The sequence below is a fragment of the Calidris pugnax genome, unplaced genomic scaffold (genome assembly GCF_001431845.1).
Source record: "Calidris pugnax isolate Ruff unplaced genomic scaffold, ASM143184v1 scaffold44, whole genome shotgun sequence".
Taxonomy (NCBI): Eukaryota; Metazoa; Chordata; class Aves; order Charadriiformes; family Scolopacidae; genus Calidris; species Calidris pugnax.
This window is the reverse complement of record NW_015094506.1, coordinates 45,249,450-45,271,492: the sequence shown is the minus strand read 5'-3', so window position 1 is coordinate 45,271,492 and position 22,043 is coordinate 45,249,450. Positions and strand designations below refer to the sequence as shown.

Genomic DNA, 22,043 nt, shown 5'->3' with positions numbered 1-22,043 from the left:
CAACAATTTGCAATGCTGTTTATCATTTTCCCAGATTGGAAAATGTTAAGTTTGTTAACCTTCATTCCAGATTCTTACGCATTTATCACTACATTAGTTTTAGGAATTTGTGGCACTCTTAGGGAAATTAAGATGCCTGTCTTACAGAGATCCAGTATCACAGAGATAATAATGCCTAATAAATGAAATGTAGACTGATATATAAGATAACTGATGTGTCACAATATATCCACAGAGATAGCCTTTGTAGAAATGTTTCCCTGATGTAATATAATAAGAAATTAATTCTAACTATACAACTACCTGAAAATATTTATTGAATATAATGAGTAACAGTAAAACCAAACCTGATTCTGAATGTACATAGAGACCAAACTTAAAATATGACCCAACAGTCTAACTTTACTGCATTAAGGGTGAAAATGCAAACAGAATGGAAGCTACTGATCAGTTATAGTATTCAGTAATTTTCAGCTATTAGTATACTCTAGGAAATTATCACACCTCTCTGCATAGATGTATTTCCAAACGCTCAGGGATGAATTAACAATAATATTATATGCAAAATATGCAAGACAAAGGGGTTAATTCAATTTACCTAATATAGATAACATAATAGCTCAAAACTGCAAGCAGATCTAGTCAATCCTCTTTATGAAAAGCATGTTTCACAAGAAAGCAGAAGCAAGAGAAAACATCTAGAAAATGAAAAATGGTTAGGCGAACTGAACTGATTTGAAAAAGCAATTGAAAAATCATTTTGGTAGAGCGAACAGCAAAATTTGACTTGTAACCCATAACAACAAAAATATCTACTTCCTTACTGGTTGTGATATGAAATTAACAGCCCTTGTCCCTTTCAATGTAAAATGAGCTGATTTAATTTAAATCAGCGTTGATAATTCTTGCACTACATTTCATACATAAATTCTCTCATGTGTTCTATACTAAGACACATTTTTATAAAGAGAGTAATGTTGCATTTCTGTCTAAATGTGGGAAACCTAAAATGAAATACTACTCTTCTATAAAACAGAACTGAGTAGACTCTCAGAACCTTTGCAAAATGCCCCAGGCACAGAACATAACCACCCAGTGATGGTGGCAACATCATCTTCAATATGTTGAATTATTACATAAAAGTGCATGAAATTTCAAGATCTCGTCCTCTGAAATTGTTGCAAAAAAATGAACAGTGTTTTAATCTGTTTTCTCTTAGTTTAAAAAACAAGCAAATAAATTCAAACAAACAAATTCAGTGACATGTTACAGTAACACACAATGTGTTAAAAAAACAGTATAATGACAAATTAGAACTACTAAAAAAAGCAGTAAATATTCTGGAGGAAAAGGAGCACTCAAAACCTCTCAAGTGAATATAGACCTATATCTCATGTATGTAGTGACATCAACAGTCTAAAATAATAAAAAAATAATAATCTTACTTTACCTTCCTCTCAAACAATCCTCACAAGGCGTGTGAAAATTTTATTTAAAAATGGCACAAAACTAAGAGAAATTTCAACTTTTAAGGGGGTAACTGAAACATTTTTCATTTGCAGAAGCAGAAATTTGCATGTTTGATTTTATTCCCTGGTGCTACTCCGCTGTACTAGTTAGTGAAGAAAATCACAATTTTCCCTCATGTAACCCAATTACAGCAAGAAGTTACACCAGGAAAAACTCAGTCTCATATAAACTGCAAAGATCACGCTTCTGAAAGGAACACATTAACTTTTTTTTTGAAAAAAGTACGAGACCATTTTCAGGACTAATTAACATTAAAAGGCAGAGTTAGATTAACATTCAAATTTTAACTTGAAATTGCATTTAGTAAAAATGAAACGTTTTCAATAAACCCTAGCATTAAACAGAAAATTGAAATTTTGCTGCTTATTAGCACAGAAGTTTCATTTTTGAAAAGCTAATAACCAGAATTTTCATGTGAATGGAAATTATGCACAGAAACAAGAAGCAATAAGAAATATCACAAAATCAGCAACATGACAGATCTTAAAGCAGCTGCTCGTCCTTCTTGAATCTTGACTGAGATTGTTGATCAACTTTAAAGCCAAGGCATGCTATTTTCTGACAGTACATGGGGAGAATTAATAAGTATTTGGTTCATGTACAGCCCTTCAGTTTACAAATTAAAGAGCCCATAAAATTAATGTTGAATCTGTTAAGAAGCCAAATATTTGATTTAAAACATTTTAAACTTCTGCACAATTCAATAAAGATCTTCATGCTGCGCACACAAACAAGAAAATAAAAGCTTGTGGTATCTAACAGCAAAATGTATTGATACTGCTATGGATAACCCAGCTCCACAATATTTACTTTATTTGAAAAATATATTTATAGAATAACTAGTGGCAAAAAAAATATCAGTGGAATATGTATTGTTTTAAAGCATTCAAGAAAAAAAAAACTATTCAATATTATGCATAGCTTAAAATACTTAAAAAACCTGTTGCATTTAATGTTCTTTTATATTAAGACATTTCAATAATTTTTAATTAAAATTTAATATAAAAATTGTTCTCATAATTAAAAGAAATTAAATTTTATAAAATTTTATTTTGGTATAACCAGTTTTAATTTCAGCTTCTTTGCCCTAACCCCATTAAGGTTTAATACAATCTCCATATATCTTTTTATATCTTTATTGCTTAATGGGCATATATTCAGAAAAACAAATAATTACAGCTATTCTTTGGTAACACTGCCATCTAGTGTACACTCTAAATTAGAATGAAGCATTTCTTTGAATTTTTTCAGTCTGCAATTTAGCCTAAGGGAGAATTACCCTCCATGTACACACTATGTGCTCAGTACTACTTAACTGTGCGTTGGAATAATGACATTTTTGTCTTACGCATGTTAAATATGCAGACATATTAATTTTGAAAAGACACTGTAAATTTCTGTTATATAATACATTCACATCTTAAGTATACCAAGATGGTTTTGATAGCCAAAAATAAGAGAATATACAGCTAACATCCTACCTACAAATTCTACCACGTAGTACTCCAAGTCTTATCACCATTCCCTTTCACATTACTTGAATAAATTACACTGAAATTCGCTCCTTGAGACTGACTTAAGTTCAGGCAAAGCTCTAAATTTCACACTTGCATTTGGACAGTCAATTGTTTTGCTTTTTGCTCGTTCTTTCATCTTATGCCTTAAAAGTTGCACTCTTTCCATCATAAAAAAAAAATAAAAAAAAAATTGTTGAAATTGTCACAGTAACAGTGTCTTCAAAAGCTTGAAGACAGAAAGGCAGAGAGAAAGAAAGAAAAAAAGGCTTATAACACTAAGTACTTTTGTGGTGGATCAGCAGCAGATTTAGAGTACAAGTGAAATGAACCTGACCACTACTTTGTATCTTGTTTTCTTCTTGTTTCTGTAAGTCTCATAAGACTCAGTTTCTTACTGAACTAAACCTAGATTAATCATTGTTGATAAACTAACATTGTTAAACAAGACAACTGCCATTTGCCTCAGTATTCTGAGTTTCAGCTTCAACACTTCGTGTCTTAAATCAAAATACTCGCCACCTACAGCAAAGCACAAACCCAACATCCTGTAAGGCAAGCGCTGTGACTGATACCTTGACTGACAGACTTCCCAGTACAGTGAATTAAAGAATCAACGTAACATTCATAAAAAAGCAGTTCTCAGGCTACATCTGACAAAAACCAGAAAAAAAACAACGAGGTGAGCAGATATAGCTGGCCAAATTTATGCATTTTTATGAACACTAAGGTCCCCATGTTTTTTAACTCCAAAGTTGCTGTAAGTAGCTTACGAGGCTGCAGCCATCATCTAAAGTCTGGTCAGAAAGTGCCTGCTTCAACAACCTGTGGTGTCCCTTCATATGGCATTTGTCAATAGGAAACTTCACATGGCTTTGAAATACACACAGAGTTAGGGTTCCTTCTAAAAGCACACTGAATGAGTTGAGAGAAGAAAAGCAAGAAACAAGTTCAGGATGCATAACCATGTCTAAACTTGATTTTTTCAGTCACTTTCTGAACACCCCTGAAAGCTAATCCAACGACCACTCAAGGGGGTGCAGACTGTAAGCTGAAAAAATCACTCATCTGATTACATAAAAGTAAATGCTTGCATTTAAAGATTTTTGAGGTTGTTGCCAAATAATTTATCATGCCTCAGATCATACAATAACCTTTAACTACAGGAGGGAAAACATTATGTGAAGCTGTAAGTTGCTTACAGTATCTGTAAAGCACCTTGGTCCCCACCGCTATTAACAAAGATATTCACATACTGATTAAATAAAGGACTTCAATTCTCGAGCTCTTCTATTGCCTGATTTGACAATATGTGTATTTATGTTTGGCTATTCTACAAATTTGGGGGATGAATTCTGCAAAACGTTTGTGTGAACACTGAACAGCGATGATTAAAGCAGTAGCAAAATCATTTAGGTATCTTGAGCATAAATTTCCTAGAACTTCACAAGAATGCAGACATCAGATCTAAATAATCCTTGGTTAAATTTGAGATCTAGCAAGGAAAGGCAGAAAATATTTCTGTAAGTAAAACTTGAGCACAACTGAAAGCAGGAAAGAAATTGAGACCTTCTAAAGCAGACATGAAAGATCTAACAACCAAGTTGATCAACAGAAAACTATCTTTATTTATACAGAATAGGTATTTACACTTGACAAAACCAGAGCTCTAGAGAAAACTCTAGATTTACTTAATTCCACTCAACTCCATAGTTATGCTGCCATCTAGTGAAATGGGATACTGACTCTCCTTTGCAAGACTTAAAAGTTTGTCCAGATGAAAACCATTATCCCCAAGATACATGTATCACAGCAAATATCTTTTACCTGCGAATATCTTATTCTTCCCTCTGCTCCTTCTTCACCACTATATTTTTGTAACCTGCGTTACAAGGTGACTAATTGTGGCCCTAAGACAGTGAACATTTATACACGTAACTTGAAATGCAGACAAGCTAACAGACTTCAATGAGAAGCCAAGGAACTAACCAAAAAAGAGCACAATCTGGGATTAGGAAAAGGTAGCTATTAGAAGGTTTCAGACCATTACACAGATATTATCTTGAATTCATAGCTGGTAATACAGATAAACATTACTCTGAGACTTCAACTAAAATTTACTATTGTGGTTTTCTGATTACATTTCTTTAGAATGATGACTTACAAAAAACAATGTAAAACCTTTTTAAAAATTCCAGGCAGTAAAAAGGAAACAAACAAAGTACACACTTACCTGGGAAAATATATTTGCAGTTGGAGCGACTCTGTTGTCCACAATACTGTATAATATTGCTAACAATCTGTCCAGGGGAAATGGCTTTGGCCCAAGGAGGTGATTGCTGGTCTGTAACAGAAACGAGACTTTTCAATCCAATAGACATTTCCTTGAGCACCACGAGATGTTTCTCTCACCTCTTTTTAGTCTCTGGGGAGGCACTGTAATTCACAGCAGACTTTCATACAGCCTACTTATATATTATGGAAAACACTGAATACACGCCTATTGATCAAGATATAGACCAGAGCTCTATTTAACGTGGCAAGAGTTCAAACTGCACAATAAATAGGAACATTTTTGAGCTATAGCAGAGGATCTGATGCCAAATTTCCTGTCACTAGATTTATAGATTTGCTTGTCCTATCAAATTACCTTGCCCAATCTAAGGATTAAAGAGGAAAGACTACATTTTATCAGCAGTAAGACAGGCTAGGCTTCTTAAAAGCACACAGAATTTCTAGCTACTGAAAAAAGAAAATTTAAAGGTTTAGATTTATTTTATCGTCTAGACAGTCTATGAGCCACAACCACTTACGAAGAACTGCACATAACGGTAGTTTTTACAAATCTATAAATATATTAAACAACTTTTAAGACTATTTTTGTGTGTTTTGCTTACTGAAGACGAATACTTTACTAACATTTACATTTTAAAAAGGCACAAGAAGTGAAGATTCTGCTAACGTATCTATATATCCACTTTCTTTGAACCATTTTAGCCAAAGCCCCATCTCTTTCTCTCACAGAGGCGAGAGGTGCAAAGTCACAAGAATTCCTCATTTTAAATGCCACACTAAACAAAATCAATGGCTTCAGAAACAGTGTCAGCACAGTAACACATTCCCATTGCACTCTATAGAGATCTAGTCAAGGGAGCTAGAAGAATCCACTGGTAGATGCCCAGAAGCCAGGTGGCAAATAACTCTAAGCAGCCTGAGAAGGTCACCTCTGAACAGCGTAGGATCTTTGCTGGCTGCTGTACTTGGACACCTACATTAACCTGTCTCACCCTGCAAACACAACAGGGCCATGAAGATGATTAAGGGATTGGAGATCCCTCATCCAAGGAGAGGCTGAGAGCACTGGGATTGTTTAAGCTTGAGAAAAGGCGTCTCAGAGGAATTTCATCAAAATACCTGATAGGGAATGTGAAGATGATTGAGGCAGACTCTTCTCAGCAGTACCCAGTCAAAGGACAAGAGGCAATAGGGACAAATTGGAAATTGTGAAGCTATATTTAAATATAGGAAAAAATCAAACAAACCACCAAACATTTTTGCCTTGAGGGTAAATACAGCAACTTATTGCCTAGGTAGGTTGTGGAGTCTCCAGCCTTGGAGATATTCAAAACTCAACAGGGCATGGTCCTGAGCAACCTGCTCTAGATGACCCTGCTTGAGCAGGGGGGTTGGACTAAACCAGAGGTCCTTGTCTGCTCAGCTCTTCTGTGAAATTTACTTTCTAAAAGTTAATTTAAAAAACCAATAAAATCAATCAACTATCTCTGGAGAAATAAAATGTAATTAACTGCTCATTTTTTTCAACAAAATTGAGTTTTTTATATTTCTGGCTGATATATTTTTGGTTTTCATTTTCTCTTTTACTTCCTTTATACCACAATGAAAATGTTACCATTTTGATACCAAAACCAAAGAAAACATTTTTGATCAGGAAATTAGAAATGACAACACTTCCACTTACTGTTTTACATAGGAAACACCTTTACTATTTTATTTCTACTTAAAATACACTCAATCATAGGATAATTCCAGCTGGAAGGGACCTCAGGAGGTCTCTAGTCAAACCTCTCCCGCTCAGAGCAGAATCAGCAAGGAGGTCAGGCCAGGTTGCTCAGAACTTTACCAGTTCAGTCTTGGAAACCTCCAAGGACAGAGACTGCACCATCTCTCTGGGAAATCAGTCTCAGTGCCTGGCTGTGCTCACGAGAAAAAAAGATTTCTCATATACCCAGTATAAACATCTCATTTCAGGCTTATGCTCTTTGTTTCTCACCATCTACCAGTGTATCACATAGTCCTTTGCATGTACAGGCCAGACTGTTTTAGACCTCCCTTCTCCAGTTTGAACAACTGTAGTTCCCTCAGCCTCTCCTTGCAGGGCAAGTGCTCCAGCCCCTGACTGTTTTGATGTCTCTGATGAACTTGCTCTGGTTTAATTGATGTGTGTCCTGTACTGGAGGGGGGCAAAAATGGACAGAGTTCTCAAGAAGCAGCCCAAAGAGCGCTAAGTGTGAGGATCCTTTTGTTTCCTTTTAAGTTTGTATTTCATTTTCTCTACTTCGACATCCAGTTTTCTTATTTGTAGATTACACTGATTTATTCTTACTAGCAGAGCAGTCAAGACTAAAGAGGAATTTAAAAAGAAAGTTTGCTTCAAAATGCTTCTGGGAAAGGACATCTCTACATACCAGCAGCACCTCTGTGGCATTAGTCATCAGCAACACACAACCACTCATTCCTTCAGCAAAACAAAAAGGTATTTCCAATACATGATTTAGCTTTTCAAAGCCAGGAGGTGTCCCCAAAGCTACCTCTTGGCTAACAAAGAAAGCAGCGTAAAAAGTATTTGGAACATTAAGTCAAAACTTCAGCACAGCACCCTCAGTCAGAATGCAGGTATTGTATAACTTATGAACTTATAACTTGTATACAATACTCTGCCATTCTGCTTCTAAACATGCCTGTTCTGTGAAGCATGTTCTTTATTATCAACAGAAAAAGTCAACAAACAGACAGCAATTAAAATGTGTACCCTCCAAGTAGCTAGCGAGCACAATTAGCATGTTGTAGTCTCTGAAGTTGTGTTCAGTATACAGTTACTATGCAAGTTTCTTGTTCTTAATATTACCAGCTCTCTGCTTAGACAGAATACTGTTCTGAATTTAGAAATTATTTGAGAGAAATGCTTTCTTCTGGAAAAGCCAAAAGATTTAATTCTACGAGTGTAACTTCGAGAAGCAGCATTTCATTTTTATTTCTTCAGTAGAAATAAATTCCCGGAAGAAGAGGAATGGTTTAGAAATTCCTCCAAACAGAACATAGTAAAGAACAAGATTTGTAAAAATCTTCTGCAAGGAGCTAAGGCAAAACAATACACAGGATAGTGTTTACAAAATCCAAGGGACCTCTCACCTGCCTTCAAAACATGGAAACCTTCTACCTTCAGAAAAACTCTTAAGTTTTATACCTATCAAATTAACTCTGTGTGTTCTCTATCTTGTTTCCACCTTTGGCAATACTCTCATCTAATAGTTCAAAAAGATTTTCCCCAGCTGACCCTACCCATGCTCATGCTTTTCATCTACATTCTCAGAGTTCCAGGCTCCCACTGTTTAGCTGGCCCAAGTCTTTCACCATCCCACACCTGCAAGCCAAGTATTCATATTCCAAAATTTCATGAACAATAGTGTGAAAATGAAGTGTTCTTTAAAGAGAGTAAAACCTTTATGTAAACTAAATTACTTGCACAAAAGGGAGAAAGTTCTTAGTCTTAGTTGGCTGAAGTTTCATTTTTTTTTTAGCATATACTTATAGACAGAACTATACTTCTCACTTTTTTTAGCAAAAAGCATTTCTGAACTTGCCTGGTTGCTATACAAACGAAGCATCTTCAGTTGTAAACTAGAAATTCTGATATAAAACAAATCCTAGAGTGAAGCCGAAACAGATCCACTAGACCAACCCTTTTCCAATAAAAAAAAAGAGACACTAACACATCTGGTCTTCCAAAAGACTGACGTGTGAAAAAGCATACTCCTCCAAAAGCAGTTTCAGCAGGAAAATAACTCACTTGTCACTAAACTAGAAAAACAGTGTTCCAGGGCAACCACGCAAAGAAACCCAACAAATTCTCCTGTTATCAGCAACAAGGCAATTAATAGAACGATAAAGTAAATTTTTCCCCTCGTTCACAAGATTTATTTTTTCTAAAAAAACCCCATGGCCTCTGACTGAACACTGTTAAGAATCAAGGAACGGGATTTTTAGCCTGGCTGTACCTAAACTTTTAAGGAAGGATTTATTTCATCTAATGTTAGCTTCCTGCCAAGGAGGTATGTACAGCCAAACTAGTTTCCTAAGTTCCCATTATAGTCAGTAGAAATCTAATCAATACAGTTTATGGTGCAATTCATCCAACTGAACGTAGAACCTACTTTAGTATGAGACGAATCACAGCCCACACTTCAATGACTGCATCAGCAAGCTCTGCACTCTCTATAAAAAGACACTACCAGGCACCCACTTGGAATTAAGTGAATGTGATCTGTAAATCAGTCATTAGACAAGCTCCTCCAACTGAAGGTATACTGATAGAAGCCATCACACCAACTGAAGCAGATGAGCCTTTACTTATAACACTATATATGTAATCCTTTATCACTATATTTCAGCATCCCTCACTACAAAATCATAGTACCAAAATATGCAAGTTTACATCTGGGTGACTGTATCTCTGTGTAAATATTTATAAAGGTCAGAGTATACCAAAAGTAACACAGGTCTGGAAGATCCCCTTTGGACCTGCAGTCCTATTCCCCACTCTCAGAGCTACCATGCCTCAAAAACTTTCAAAACCAGACTGTGCTCCACAAGCAGTTACAGTTTCTGGCACCAATACTTTGAGCAAAAGGGTTCTTACCTGTAAACTATAAAGCAACACATAAGCAGAGAACCAGGGCTCTGTAACTAGAAGTGAAAGGTAGTATTGAAATGCCACAAAGTTCCCGTTCTATTTGTTAATCCCCAAGACACACTCCTGTTTCTTGCACGCAATCAGAGTTTAGTGTAACACAGGTAACTCAAGAGAGATTTTCTGTTAACCATACTTGGTTTACTGGGATTACGAAGTTCTAAACCTCTTCAAAGTGACACTAATTTTTAATACAACAAAGAGGTGCAAGAATTACATCATTTGCAGTCTTAGAAGTCTTTCCCCATTATGCAAGTTCCTTGTTACAGCTGGACAATAAACCAAGCTTCTTCAACTGCACACACGTCTAACCATGCATTCAGAATATCAGTTCAATGCTTAGGTTGTAGGGTAAATGTAAAGTCTACAAAATCAGAATTAATCTAATGAAATTTAAAAAAGTAACTGAACTTCTACTCATCTTTCTGACTATTAATTTTTTTAATTAATTGTTTACACTACATTTGTTTGCATTTGAGTTACTGTCATATACACTTCTTTCATTAGTACCTCTTTCTGTTGTTTTTGTACCTAGTCAATAGCATTCAGTTTGCTGCAGAAAGAGTTACAAAATGAAAAACAATTTATCATTATGCGGGCTCTTCTGAAACTCTAGTGAACTCAGATACAAGTGCATTTAACAAACAATGACACAAGAAAACCAACTCTATGGTACATTTAAGGTGATCATGAGCTGGGTATTTCTGACTCAACTAGTTTCCCATTTCTTTTACGTTTCTAGCTTTACCATCTCATCAAGTTGGAAATCTATTGCCAAGAAAGAATCCTGCCAAGGATGCAAGGAAAGAAGCACATTTTGGTCTAAGACACAATAATTATTCCTTCTCCTGAAAATTATTTATCAACTAATTAAGACATGGAAGTATTTCAAGAATATAGCAGTCCTGAAAATAATTAAATGGTCTGGAAATTCTCAGGAGTTCAGGTGCCAGGGACAAAACACACAAGGGGTTTACATGTACATGACACATGCATTCAGAGATTTCAGAATTGTTATAAGTGAATAAATAGCGACCTAGTGGTACAACACATTGCAATGTTGAAGCTCACTTCTCACAACTCACAACTATGCTCACTTACACTTTCACATACAAAAATCGTGCCCCTACAGAAATAAGACAACTTGGAAAAAGACTTTGCATAGTCAATGACTCTGTCCTCCTGGGGAGGGCAGGGGAAAAATTAGAGAAAAAGCTATAGGCAGGTTAGGCTAAGTACCATATTCAATTTTTTTCTCATATTATTTACACTACCTTTAGCAAAGAGAAGAAAAGCATATAATGATTGTTTCAACAGGGATTTAGTGCTGTCTGCACTGCTCTTCACTTACAGATTTGTTTAAAAATAAGTCACAAGTTACAAATGTTAGAATTTGAATTATCTTTTTACATTACAGTTATAAATACACAGCAAATACAGGTATTTGCTTTTCTTAACACACCATGCCTCTGTCAGTAAAAACTGGTACACCTCCACCGAAATAAATTATATTTAGCTATTTATAACCACGGAAAGGTTAGTTAATAGTCTGATGGAATCCTAAACGATAGACAGGGGTGCAAATTTCCCAAGCTTCAACACAAAAACTTGAGCTCTTATACCTCACTGCATCACTGGGAATTAAAGTGACTTGACTTTCAAGACTACTAAGCACCTACTATTCTACCATCTTTTAAAGAAATTCTGCTATCTGGCTCTTCCATGTATGATGTCCTTTAACTAGCTTTATTATGCACATTTTGTTTTACACAAAAATATGGCTTTAAGAGACAAATTTATGCTACAGTTAAATTTCAATGAAATAAAAATGTGTGTATCATACAAAAATTTCTACCATATGAAATAAATGTAATAATTGTAATTTATGCAATTCTGTTGTTTCTACAGTAAACAATGAGGCAAAACCAGCAGTACAGTAGAAAGAAAATATCTGTTGCCAAGCTCAGCTTTGAAGGATAAAATACATACCTTTTCATGTTTCTTCTTAAAGTTGGTCTTTCTAATTTTCCCATGATGCTGTAAGCAACAGATAAGAGCAAATATTTAAATTATTTTATGCTCCTCCTATAGCGAAGACAGAATCAAAACAGTCAACAGAGAATCATACACTACATCTGGTAGTACGCTAGTCTCGGTCTGCTTCTTTACTACACCTCCAGTATTTGCTTCTGGTGTTACAAGCAATCCTTCTTACTAGAATCCCTAAAATTACATTTGCTTACTTCTTCCTTCATTATGTCCCAAGTGCTGCAATCACAAAATATCCCACCCTAATATTTTTTGGTGATGTGCCTAATTATTTTTTCTGATCTAATTAGGCACTGATGAGAACAGGCAGTAAAAATGTGGTTTTGATGTGACTTCATGCCACCGTCCTCCTTCTACCCTCATCATCTAATGAAAAAAGACAGATGCTTAATTTCTTTCTCTTTCCAGAGAAGTTTAAATGATGGCCACGTCATTTTAAAAATGTATCCATGCATAAAATCCATCTGAATTTTCATCATTTGTCTACTCCATTTTAGAATTCTGATGGCATGCAAGTTGGCAGAATGACAACCACGAAGTAAATCAATACAATACAAAGACAGCTCAAGGTGCAGGAGCTACAGGACAAAGAGAAAAGGAGGAAAGAAAAAGAATAGTAATAAAAAAAAAAAAAGAACATAATTTCAAAGTTTTAAAGCAGCCTTAAGAAAGGAAGGGCTCTCCAAAGAAAATATCAAGTGTTCTTGGATCTCAACTGAATATGTGAGGGCAAGACAAGGACACAAATATAGTAAACAAGAATGAATGAGTAGAAAAAGCTAAAAACAAACCAACAAAGCGAGACATGAAGGATGACACGCATAAGTGATGTAACATTTGTGGAGATGTGGATAGTTAACATAGTTAAGTGCTTTAAATATAGTTAAGTGCTATTTCTCAAAATATCACCTGATCAGTTTTTCCACAGCCTTGAGAGGTATACTTTATTAATAAGTATACCATATAAGCATGCTCAATCAATCAGTGAAAAAATATCTCTAGTGAAGGGATTCTTTTTTCTTCATTTTAATGTTTAAAGTCTTATTCTCAGTATTTGTGGACCTCAGTACTCAGCCACATCAAGACCTCAGTGTCAGTAACTGTGGCGTTTCCTGACTGACTTCTAAAGAGCTGTAAGTTTCCTTTAAATAATTTGCCAGAATAAAGTAAATTAGTTTGTTCAATTAACACGTATCACATACTTAAGAGACAGCAAAGTAATCTTTTTATCATGCCTCAAAGGGAGGACAGCTGTTGGAGGGGAAGGGGATCAAGCCTGAGGTTACATAGCATGCTAGTGATGGATGACAACCAACTGCACTCATGCATGTTAAAGGTTAAGCTGGGATCTCCATATGGTATATTTAAGTTATATCAAAAGTGTTTCAAAGCAAGCGAGCAGGTGCTCTATTTCTGTGCAAGCACAAAAAAACAAATGAAATTCAGAGCTGGTTTTCAATTATTTTTTATTCCTGTTTTCTATTAAAGTGATAAATTGAACACTTCATATAGATTGCTATTCTTTTTTTTGTTTTAAAGACTACCTTTCAAAAACAACATCTATTTTTCACTTAATCATAGAATCATAGAATGGTCCAGGCCGGAAGGGACCTCCAAAGGTCATCCAGTCCCACCTCCCCGCAGTCAGCAGGGACACCCCCAACTAGACCAGGCTGCCCAGGGCCTTGTCAAGCCTCACCTTGAATATTTCCAGGGAAGGGGCCTCAACCACCTCCCTGGGCAACCTGTTCCAGTGCTTCACCACCCTCATAGTAAAGAGCTTTTTCCCAATATCCAATCTAAATCTGCCCTTTCCCAACTTAAAGCCATTGCCCCTCATCCTGTCACTGCAGGCCTTTGTAAACAGGCTCTCCCCAGCCTTCCTGTAGGCCCCCCTCAGGTACTGGAAGGTCACTATTAGGTCTCCCCGGAGCCTCCTCTTCTTCAGGCTGAACAACCCCAGCTCCCTCAGCGTGTCCTCGTAGCAGAGGTGCTCCAATCCCCTGATCATCCTCGTGACCCTCCTCTAGACCCGCTCCATCAGGTCCATGTCCTTCAGCTCTTGACATTTCACATAACTAAAAGCAGCACAGCCAATTATTAATTCCCTGCTTTATCAGGCTGTTAGCATTCTAGGTCCCCACAAACTGTGACTTTATCTTTAGCTGCAGTATAGCCCTCAGATTAGCGGCTCAACGACCACCTCTTTGTTTGCATCCCTTTTGCTTTCTAGCAGCCCTTAGTTAAATCACTCCAGAAGATATTTCTCAGTAATCTACTCTGAATCTGACTACAAACCCACCAAAACCATATTCTATTTTCACAGTCCACATGACTCATAAAAACTTTCAACTTGAGCACTCTCCCAGAAGTGTTGGTTTTGTTGGGCTTTGACATGCAGCTATTTCTGCAATTCACCTTAGCAATTATCCCTGCATCAGGTGCTATCAGATGATATGCACAGCAAGAATGGTAACTTCTCCTGCTTCACCAATTCTTGGAAAAAATCCTAAATATCACTGATTGAAATACCTTCACCGTCCTTGCTTCAAAAACCTTAGAAGCTCACGTTTATTGTAAAAAAGTTCAGTAGGGTTCATGTGCAAGAGACGAAAATAACATCAGAGATACCAAAAAAGGAGAAAGGAAAAAAAGTTCAGTCAACGCAAACAAGAATGATGTGGCACTTTTTGGTAACACGCTTTACTGAATTGACTCTTGTAAGCTTTCCTGGTTCTTTGAGTTCCAAGACTGATAGGAAAAAACCTGGGAAAAAACACTGCTTCAGCAAATAAATCTCTTGCAAAGATATTGTTTTGGCCAAGCGAAAAAGAACAAAGGTTGTCCATAAACAAAACTTGTCAATTTGCACTTACTACAAGTAATCCTCCACACTTCTCAAGAAAGCACAAGTCAGAAGGGTAAAATACCTACAGCTTTCAATGTAAGATCATACCAGAAACATGAAACCCATATTTAAGCTAATAATGTACTAGTAAATCATCACTAGGAACTGCAGTAACTTCTCAAAACAAGAGGAAAGAAGAAAACAAGCATATTTTTACAAATTTGTCTTGCTTTCATTTTTTTTTAGTTGTTCACACCTGTCTACCATGAATACCATAAATTTATACACACATGCATATATTATTACACACACATTAATGTAGAAAACTCTGAAGTCAGTAAAATCCCTAGAAAGCACAATTGCCCAATCATTTTTCTGATATCTGTCTTCCTCCCTACATTTTGTCAAATTAAGGCCTCAAAAGCAATGCAATTAGGTAGGCTGGAGGAGCATGAATATCCTGGGTAAGAAAGAGACAGACTAAAAACTACAGTACTGCAGCATTTGCAGCACAATCATAACATAGCCCAAAGGAAAAAAAAAAAAAAAAAAAGAAAAAGAAAACCAAAATTCAATGTGTCCAATGTCCACAGCAAGAACTAAAAGAAAATTATGTTTGGCCCATTCATCCTAAAACATGCATTGCCATCTCCTCAACGCAACAGGTGCCAGGTAATGGAACCACATCTTCTGCAAAAGCAACTGTTTGTAGATTTCTGTTTCAGAAGCTTGAAATTGTACAAATAAGTTAAAAGTGCACTATGTCATTTTCCCTCACTAAGGGACAACTTAGCCAAATATACTGTTGTGGTAAATCTTACTCTGGAAATTTAAGTCTGGCTTCTACCTTTAGACACTGCAGAAATTCCACTAAAATCTTTACAAAACGGAGCTGTAACACCTAATAAAAACATAGCACAATCCTGGTGCTCTAACAGTGTTATGCATGTTTTGACATGAAGTTGGGTTTATTAGACACTAATAATAACTAGGTGATCATTACCAACCACAATATGTGATACACAGAAAAACTTCTAATCAAATCAAATGAACCACAAGCAGAAACAGAACTCCAATAGTTGAAGAGTTTTAAACTAGGAAATTCAATGTGCAGGAATCCAGTAAGCAGCACCAAGAGAAAAAAATTTCATTACCTTAAGAAAGAACCTCTTATCTGTCCTCACAGGATTGTAGGAGGCAAGGTAAGCAGCTATTAGGAGAAATTTGGAGTAATAAGGGAGTTCCACATGTGTATGTGCAGAAAGTCCTACAAAGTAAACAAAGACTTTATGAGTCACCAGAAACCACTCTGAACATCCACAGACTTCAAAGTACTTGTTCACATTCTTCTTTTTCTTTTCTCCTGTTCCACTCCATAACTAAATGAGTGCAGCTCCTTTCAATACCACTATCACAGATACAAAATCTGAAAGGCTAAGGAACGGCACAAAGCTAAACAAAACTAGCATTCTGAACTCTTTAAGGACTCATCTCAGAAATTGTATCTGAAGCATCAGAAATTCATAAATCACTGAGAAGTGATCTCCTTCAAAAAAATAAAATTTCAGGCTAATTTCACTGACAGTAGTTTTTCCAGCAAACAGGGCAGATGAAGAGATTTAGTTAAAAACCATTACAAAGCGTTTCTCCCAGACCCAACCAAACAGCTCAGCCAGGAACAGGGCTGGCATAGTGCAGAAAGCAGCAGTGCTGCACTTCTGAGAAACAGTTCAGCATCTCACAATTTTCAGTCACGCTTTTATTCCTAGAGAAAATGTTTTCAAAATTTTAAACTCGATCCAGTTGACCTAGCCTGCTACATGTATACATCATTAAGATTAAAGTCTCACACATTAAAACGCTCAAGAATTACAGTCTACTGAGTATTTTCCTTCCCACGTTTTAATTTTGCTTTGTATTTTTCCCCTTTACATTCTCCTGCTCTTGTCACCATAGCTGCTTCTTTTGGACAGCTTATGCATATGAATAGGATGATTAAACCCCCTGACTCCATTAGTTGTCTAACTATGGAGACCACTAAAGGGTCACCTCTTGTGCCTTCTTTGCTTACAGGTTTTCACTTTAACCGTTTCTTGTTCTGTGAAATATCTGTACCCTTATGCTGTCATCCACAAGTATCAGCAAATAAAGATCAAGGAATTAAACATGCTTAAAAGTTAAGATTCAGAGCTCCCAGTGTGATGAGAAACATCCCAGCTGATAGTTAGTAATAATTTCCTCTCGCCTAGGCACAAAAGGACAGCAGTTTTAGCTTTCAGTGACAATCAAGAAACTCTTTCATAATGCATGTTCATTACAAAATGCCACCAAGCAAACTCTTACGTATACACAATTTAGTTTAAAACAGAAATATCTGTTCCTATCCCATTCTTCTGGTCTGCCAATATTGCATCATGCAATTGCTTAATCATAATCAATGCATTTGCTTAATTGCATCCACAGTATAAAAATTTATAATTGCTTTTTAGGCATGTTATTATCAAATGCTGTTTACCAACAAGACAATTTTTCCTACCACAGACTCCTGAAAATTCTAGAAAATGTGTTTTTAAATAAAGTTCCCCTTTTTGGGGTTGTCAGGTACAAAAGTATTTCATAGTCCTCTGGGCACAGAAGGAGGGAGCTCAATAAGAACACATTGAATCAAACTCCTTTGGTCAACAATGTTTTAAAAAATTACTGATAATACAGCAAATATAGGAAACCATATGATGAGTCGGGTTACTTTAAGACCGCTCTAAAACGTGGCTATTTTACCTACTACCTAAAGAAGAAAATATTTTTCATGATGGATAATACGGAAAAAGTGTCCCCAAACTAAAAACTGGTCAAAAGACCATGACCGACTGACAGCACCAGGAAAATGTTTTTGTAATCCTTCCTAAATTGCAAAAGAATGCTGACTAGTAATACTGAGATTATACTTTAGATGAGACTGAAAGTCAAAAAAAAAAAAAAAAAGACAAAGCTGTAGTCCTCCAATGTAAGAACAGAAAGAATTCTTGCCATTCTGACATTGGTCTTCACCAAGAAATAAGGACATAGGACACCTGTTTTGTGTAGGAATGTGCTAATACAGTGCGACAGGTATAACACTCCCTTCTCCCCTCTCAGACAATTCTACCAGTTGGCACATAGAGGTTTGACCATCAGGGCTCAGCCTGTTCCTCCTCCACTCTTACGTAAGAAATACTGATTTAAAGAAACCTGCTTTTACCCACAAGGGATCTTTGGAAAGATTACTCCTAGGATATGTGCTAGGGAAAAAAATAGCTAAAGTCCTTCGTAGAATACCTCAAAAAACATGATTAGCCTGAACTGTACCTGAATGCTAATAGGTAGCCTCATCTACGTTAATTTCATTCACACATTATCAGATAACAGCGACCAAGCCAATCTGGAAAGTACACATTTCACATCACAAGCCTCTACAGAGTTACTGTATCCAATACCTTTCAGCTGCCCAGGTTCTCCATCCTCACGCTGTAACCGCTCCCACTGTGAGCTAAAAGACAGATAATGCAACTATATAAAGATGAAGTATTGGTTAGCTTTTTAGAGAAAACTACCTGTTTGGTATATATACAAATTTCATGACACTGACTAGGATACAGTAAGAGAGTAATCAAAAGTACCAAGTCTTACTACTTTGCACACAAGTTTCAGTCATGTGCAGACTATGCATACTTGAAAAAACTGTAGGAAGTAGTCATAGTAAGGTATAAAAGTGAGCATAAGCTAATTGTAAAATACCAATTTCTTACCATCCAACTACCACCAGTAAAGCAAATATCAATAGTGTTCTAAGTTTCAAGAACAATGCGGAATTGGATAAAAAGTAAAAACACCGATAGTTTTGATTATTTTTTTTATCTGCTTAATAACTGTTTATGCTAGTGAGCACAATCCTATAATTACTTCATAATGTAATTGTGAAGTCTACATAAAAAACAAAGCAATATTCACTCAAATGAAAACCTTTGAAGACATAAACATGGAACATTTTGTCAGTGAAAAATGTCTGCAAGTAATCTGGTGTTTTCCTAAACAATAGCAAAAAATCTGACTTCAAAACTTCCCTTACGGAATGACATTGTTAGAGATGTCATGATTTTAGATTATCATTTTATATACCATAAGGGGATAAAAACACAGCTTTGTTAAAGCACCAGTGATTTTATCTTTTGTTAAAGTTCTCTATGAACAGTCCCTCAACTAAAATACAGAGATTTACTTATCATGGATTAGGGTTTATCAGCCATAAGCCATAAAACTTATGAAAACAATTCAATGAGAACTGATAAAATACTCAAATTTTAATGAATGATTAATCAAATTATGAATCAGCAAATTTTTTATCCAATGTCTATTTTACAAGTAGAAAAAAGTTTCATTTTCATCTCAGTTCAGGCAGTGTAACAGCCAATACCGAAGTTCTACTGCTTTAACTTACAACTTGAAGAAAACCCCAGAGTAATTACAGTCCTGTGGCCAGAAAAAATGATATAGTCATTTTAATTCCTCAAGCATTTACTGGTATACAGAGGGAAATCCTGGAGCTATTATGCAGAAAGCTGAAATTTATTACAAAAAAACCCAGTAAAGCTCAAATTTATAATCAAAGAAAACCGTAAAGAGGGAAAACTAGTTATTTGTAAACAATCCATAAGCCATTTTATATCATAATTTTATATTACACCCTAATTATAATAGGCAATTACACAATATGTAGACTGCGTAATGAAGATCAATATTGAATATAAATACATATTTGAGGCAAACAGAATAATATCTCATTGTATAGTGAAGTCTAGTTTATATAGAACAAAATCAATTCCCTTTTTGAAGGAACAATCATTTCTCCAAAAGATTTAAAGATTTCTGCTATACACCCAGGTTCAGTTACCGGAATACCCTATAGCATCAATGACATTCAAAGGAAAGAAATCATTATGCTTTTATCAAGATAAAGAAATCAAACACTACTGAGTTATCTCTCTTCACATCATGTAACATCAGAATCACTCATCTTAAAGACAGAGAAGACATTAATCTGAGCAGATTACTACCACTAAAAATGAACACCACCATCATCTTTTTTCTAGCAGTCTGGCAGCTTAAGAAAGAAACAAGGAATCTAAAACCATAGCAAGAAAAACTCAACCCATTAGCAAGACACCAGCTTCTAACGCTGTCCAAAATGGTAATTCCATATAAGGAAAACCTTGCCATTGGACAAGAAAACAAGGGGTCAGAAAGCACAGCAAACGTGCAAACCTAGACCTACTAAACAAAGCTAAGGAACACAGAGGTTCAAAATCTGTCACGTCACATCAGAATCTTGAGGCTTGCATGCATCCTTAGTACAGTGAAGATCTGACAAGTCAACTTTACAGTTTAATGCACACTTGTACCTGTATATTCTGGTGATGGATTCCAATGCTTAGCCATTACATACATGACAGAAAATTGATCTATCTGCATGACCACCAGCGAGAAAGAGGACACAACCTGCTGCCAGTGCTTTACTTATTAAACATTTTATATACTACAAATACAATTTTATTTAAAAATTCCATCCTGAGATACTCTATTTCTAAACTTATACGGCAAGAAAGAAATGCACATTAAAGAAAAAAGATTCTAGCTAGCAAAACAGAAACACTAGCCATGAATCATAATTGGAAGAGTAAATATTTCAAAAGCAAGCTTGTTAAAAACAGCAGCATCGACAAAACAAACAGGTCCTCGCCCCTCAAATTACCTGGATATCTCCCGGAGATAAACAGTCTGCATTGCCTTCTTCAAATGAGGTTCAATATTTTTCCAGAGCTTGCGGGTGTCACGTTCATTTGCTGCACCAAGACAAAAATCATCTTTGTTAAACATTTAACTCTCACAACACTAAAACTCTTATCTCGGACAGCCACAGCCATGACACAGTAAGTCTAACACCCTGACTCTGAAATGCAGTATTAGAATGATGCACCATCTACAATTTGCAAGCACGTGGTACCACACAAGGCTGTTTCTCTGTAGTTATTCTGAGATACTCTGGGTCAGTTTGGCAGAACCTCTGCTCTCATTTTCTCTTCCTAGCCTTGACAGAGAAACGACTTATCCCATTACTTAGTACTGGTGGTTGTGTGAGGAGAAATGTTTATAGGAAGGAAGTAAGTCTTCATGGTATTTCCATCTCATTCCCATAAAAAACCATCACCAAGTGTCAGCTACTGCTGCTGCAGGAAATGCTACCTACTGGGTGCAACTGGAATAAGCAATGCTGTTGTGACCACAGAAATGGTCACAACACAATGAGGATCAAAGCAAAGTCCTCCACAAAACCTACAGGAGGGCACCTGCACTCTCATACACCTGCTCAAATGAAAGGCAGAAGCCTACCTTCTCCGTTGACCACGGGTTCACAGTATTTAGAAAAATTGAGCGCTGCCTACAGAAAATAAAAAGTACAACATATTAGAAAGGTACCATATATTTGATCTAGCTACAGCATGTAACATGCAGCGTAATTCATTACTTTGAAAAACCACTGAATTATTTTTCAGTCAATAATTACATCGCTTGCTTCCAAACATTGTACTGTAAAATGTCACAACATTTCTGTAGATTAAAATACAAACAGAAGTAATCTATCACAGTTACTGTTTTGATCTCAGCAAAATCTGTTTACTATACCCAGGGGTTTAATTATTTTTTTTTAAGCAACATAGTAATTAAACATTATAAATGCAATAAAAAATGTATTCATCAACTTTTTTTACAGATAAAACTTTCCATTTCAGGAGCAGTCCAGCATGTTTACAAGTAGGCCACATGTACTTACACAAGCAGAAAATATTTAAAACAAACAAACAAAAAATAACCACCAAACCCTGCTAACACATTCCATATTCAAACTCCTTTTGCCTAAGGTAAGATTGTGAGATTTTTGACAAGGTTGTAATCTAGATTTTTTTCTAAAATTGTTAAATCAATATCTCACAGAATTTTGTAAAATAACACATTTCATTCTCCTTTTGTCCTACTGCACCTTATTAAATCTCTATGCTACTATACAGAACTCAATGCAGTA

At 35.9% G+C, this 22,043-nt stretch overlaps 1 protein-coding gene across 4 annotated transcripts in view; it reads right to left on the bottom strand.

The window, feature by feature from the left end:
- Positions 1 to 22,043, bottom strand: part of ORC5 (origin recognition complex subunit 5) — a 74,111-nt gene that overhangs the window by 33,828 nt on the left and 18,240 nt on the right. For all 4 annotated transcript variants that reach the window (XM_014963233.1, XM_014963232.1, XM_014963236.1 and 1 more), the window contains exons 8-13: positions 21,353 to 21,401; positions 20,715 to 20,805; positions 18,403 to 18,455; positions 16,084 to 16,196; positions 12,022 to 12,069; positions 5,278 to 5,388 (exon numbers count right to left, since the gene is read on the bottom strand). In XM_014963233.1, coding sequence (XP_014818719.1) covers positions 5,278 to 5,388; positions 12,022 to 12,069; positions 16,084 to 16,196; positions 18,403 to 18,455; positions 20,715 to 20,805; positions 21,353 to 21,401 — 465 coding nt within the window. The remainder of the gene's footprint in view (positions 1 to 5,277; positions 5,389 to 12,021; positions 12,070 to 16,083; positions 16,197 to 18,402; positions 18,456 to 20,714; positions 20,806 to 21,352; positions 21,402 to 22,043) is intronic.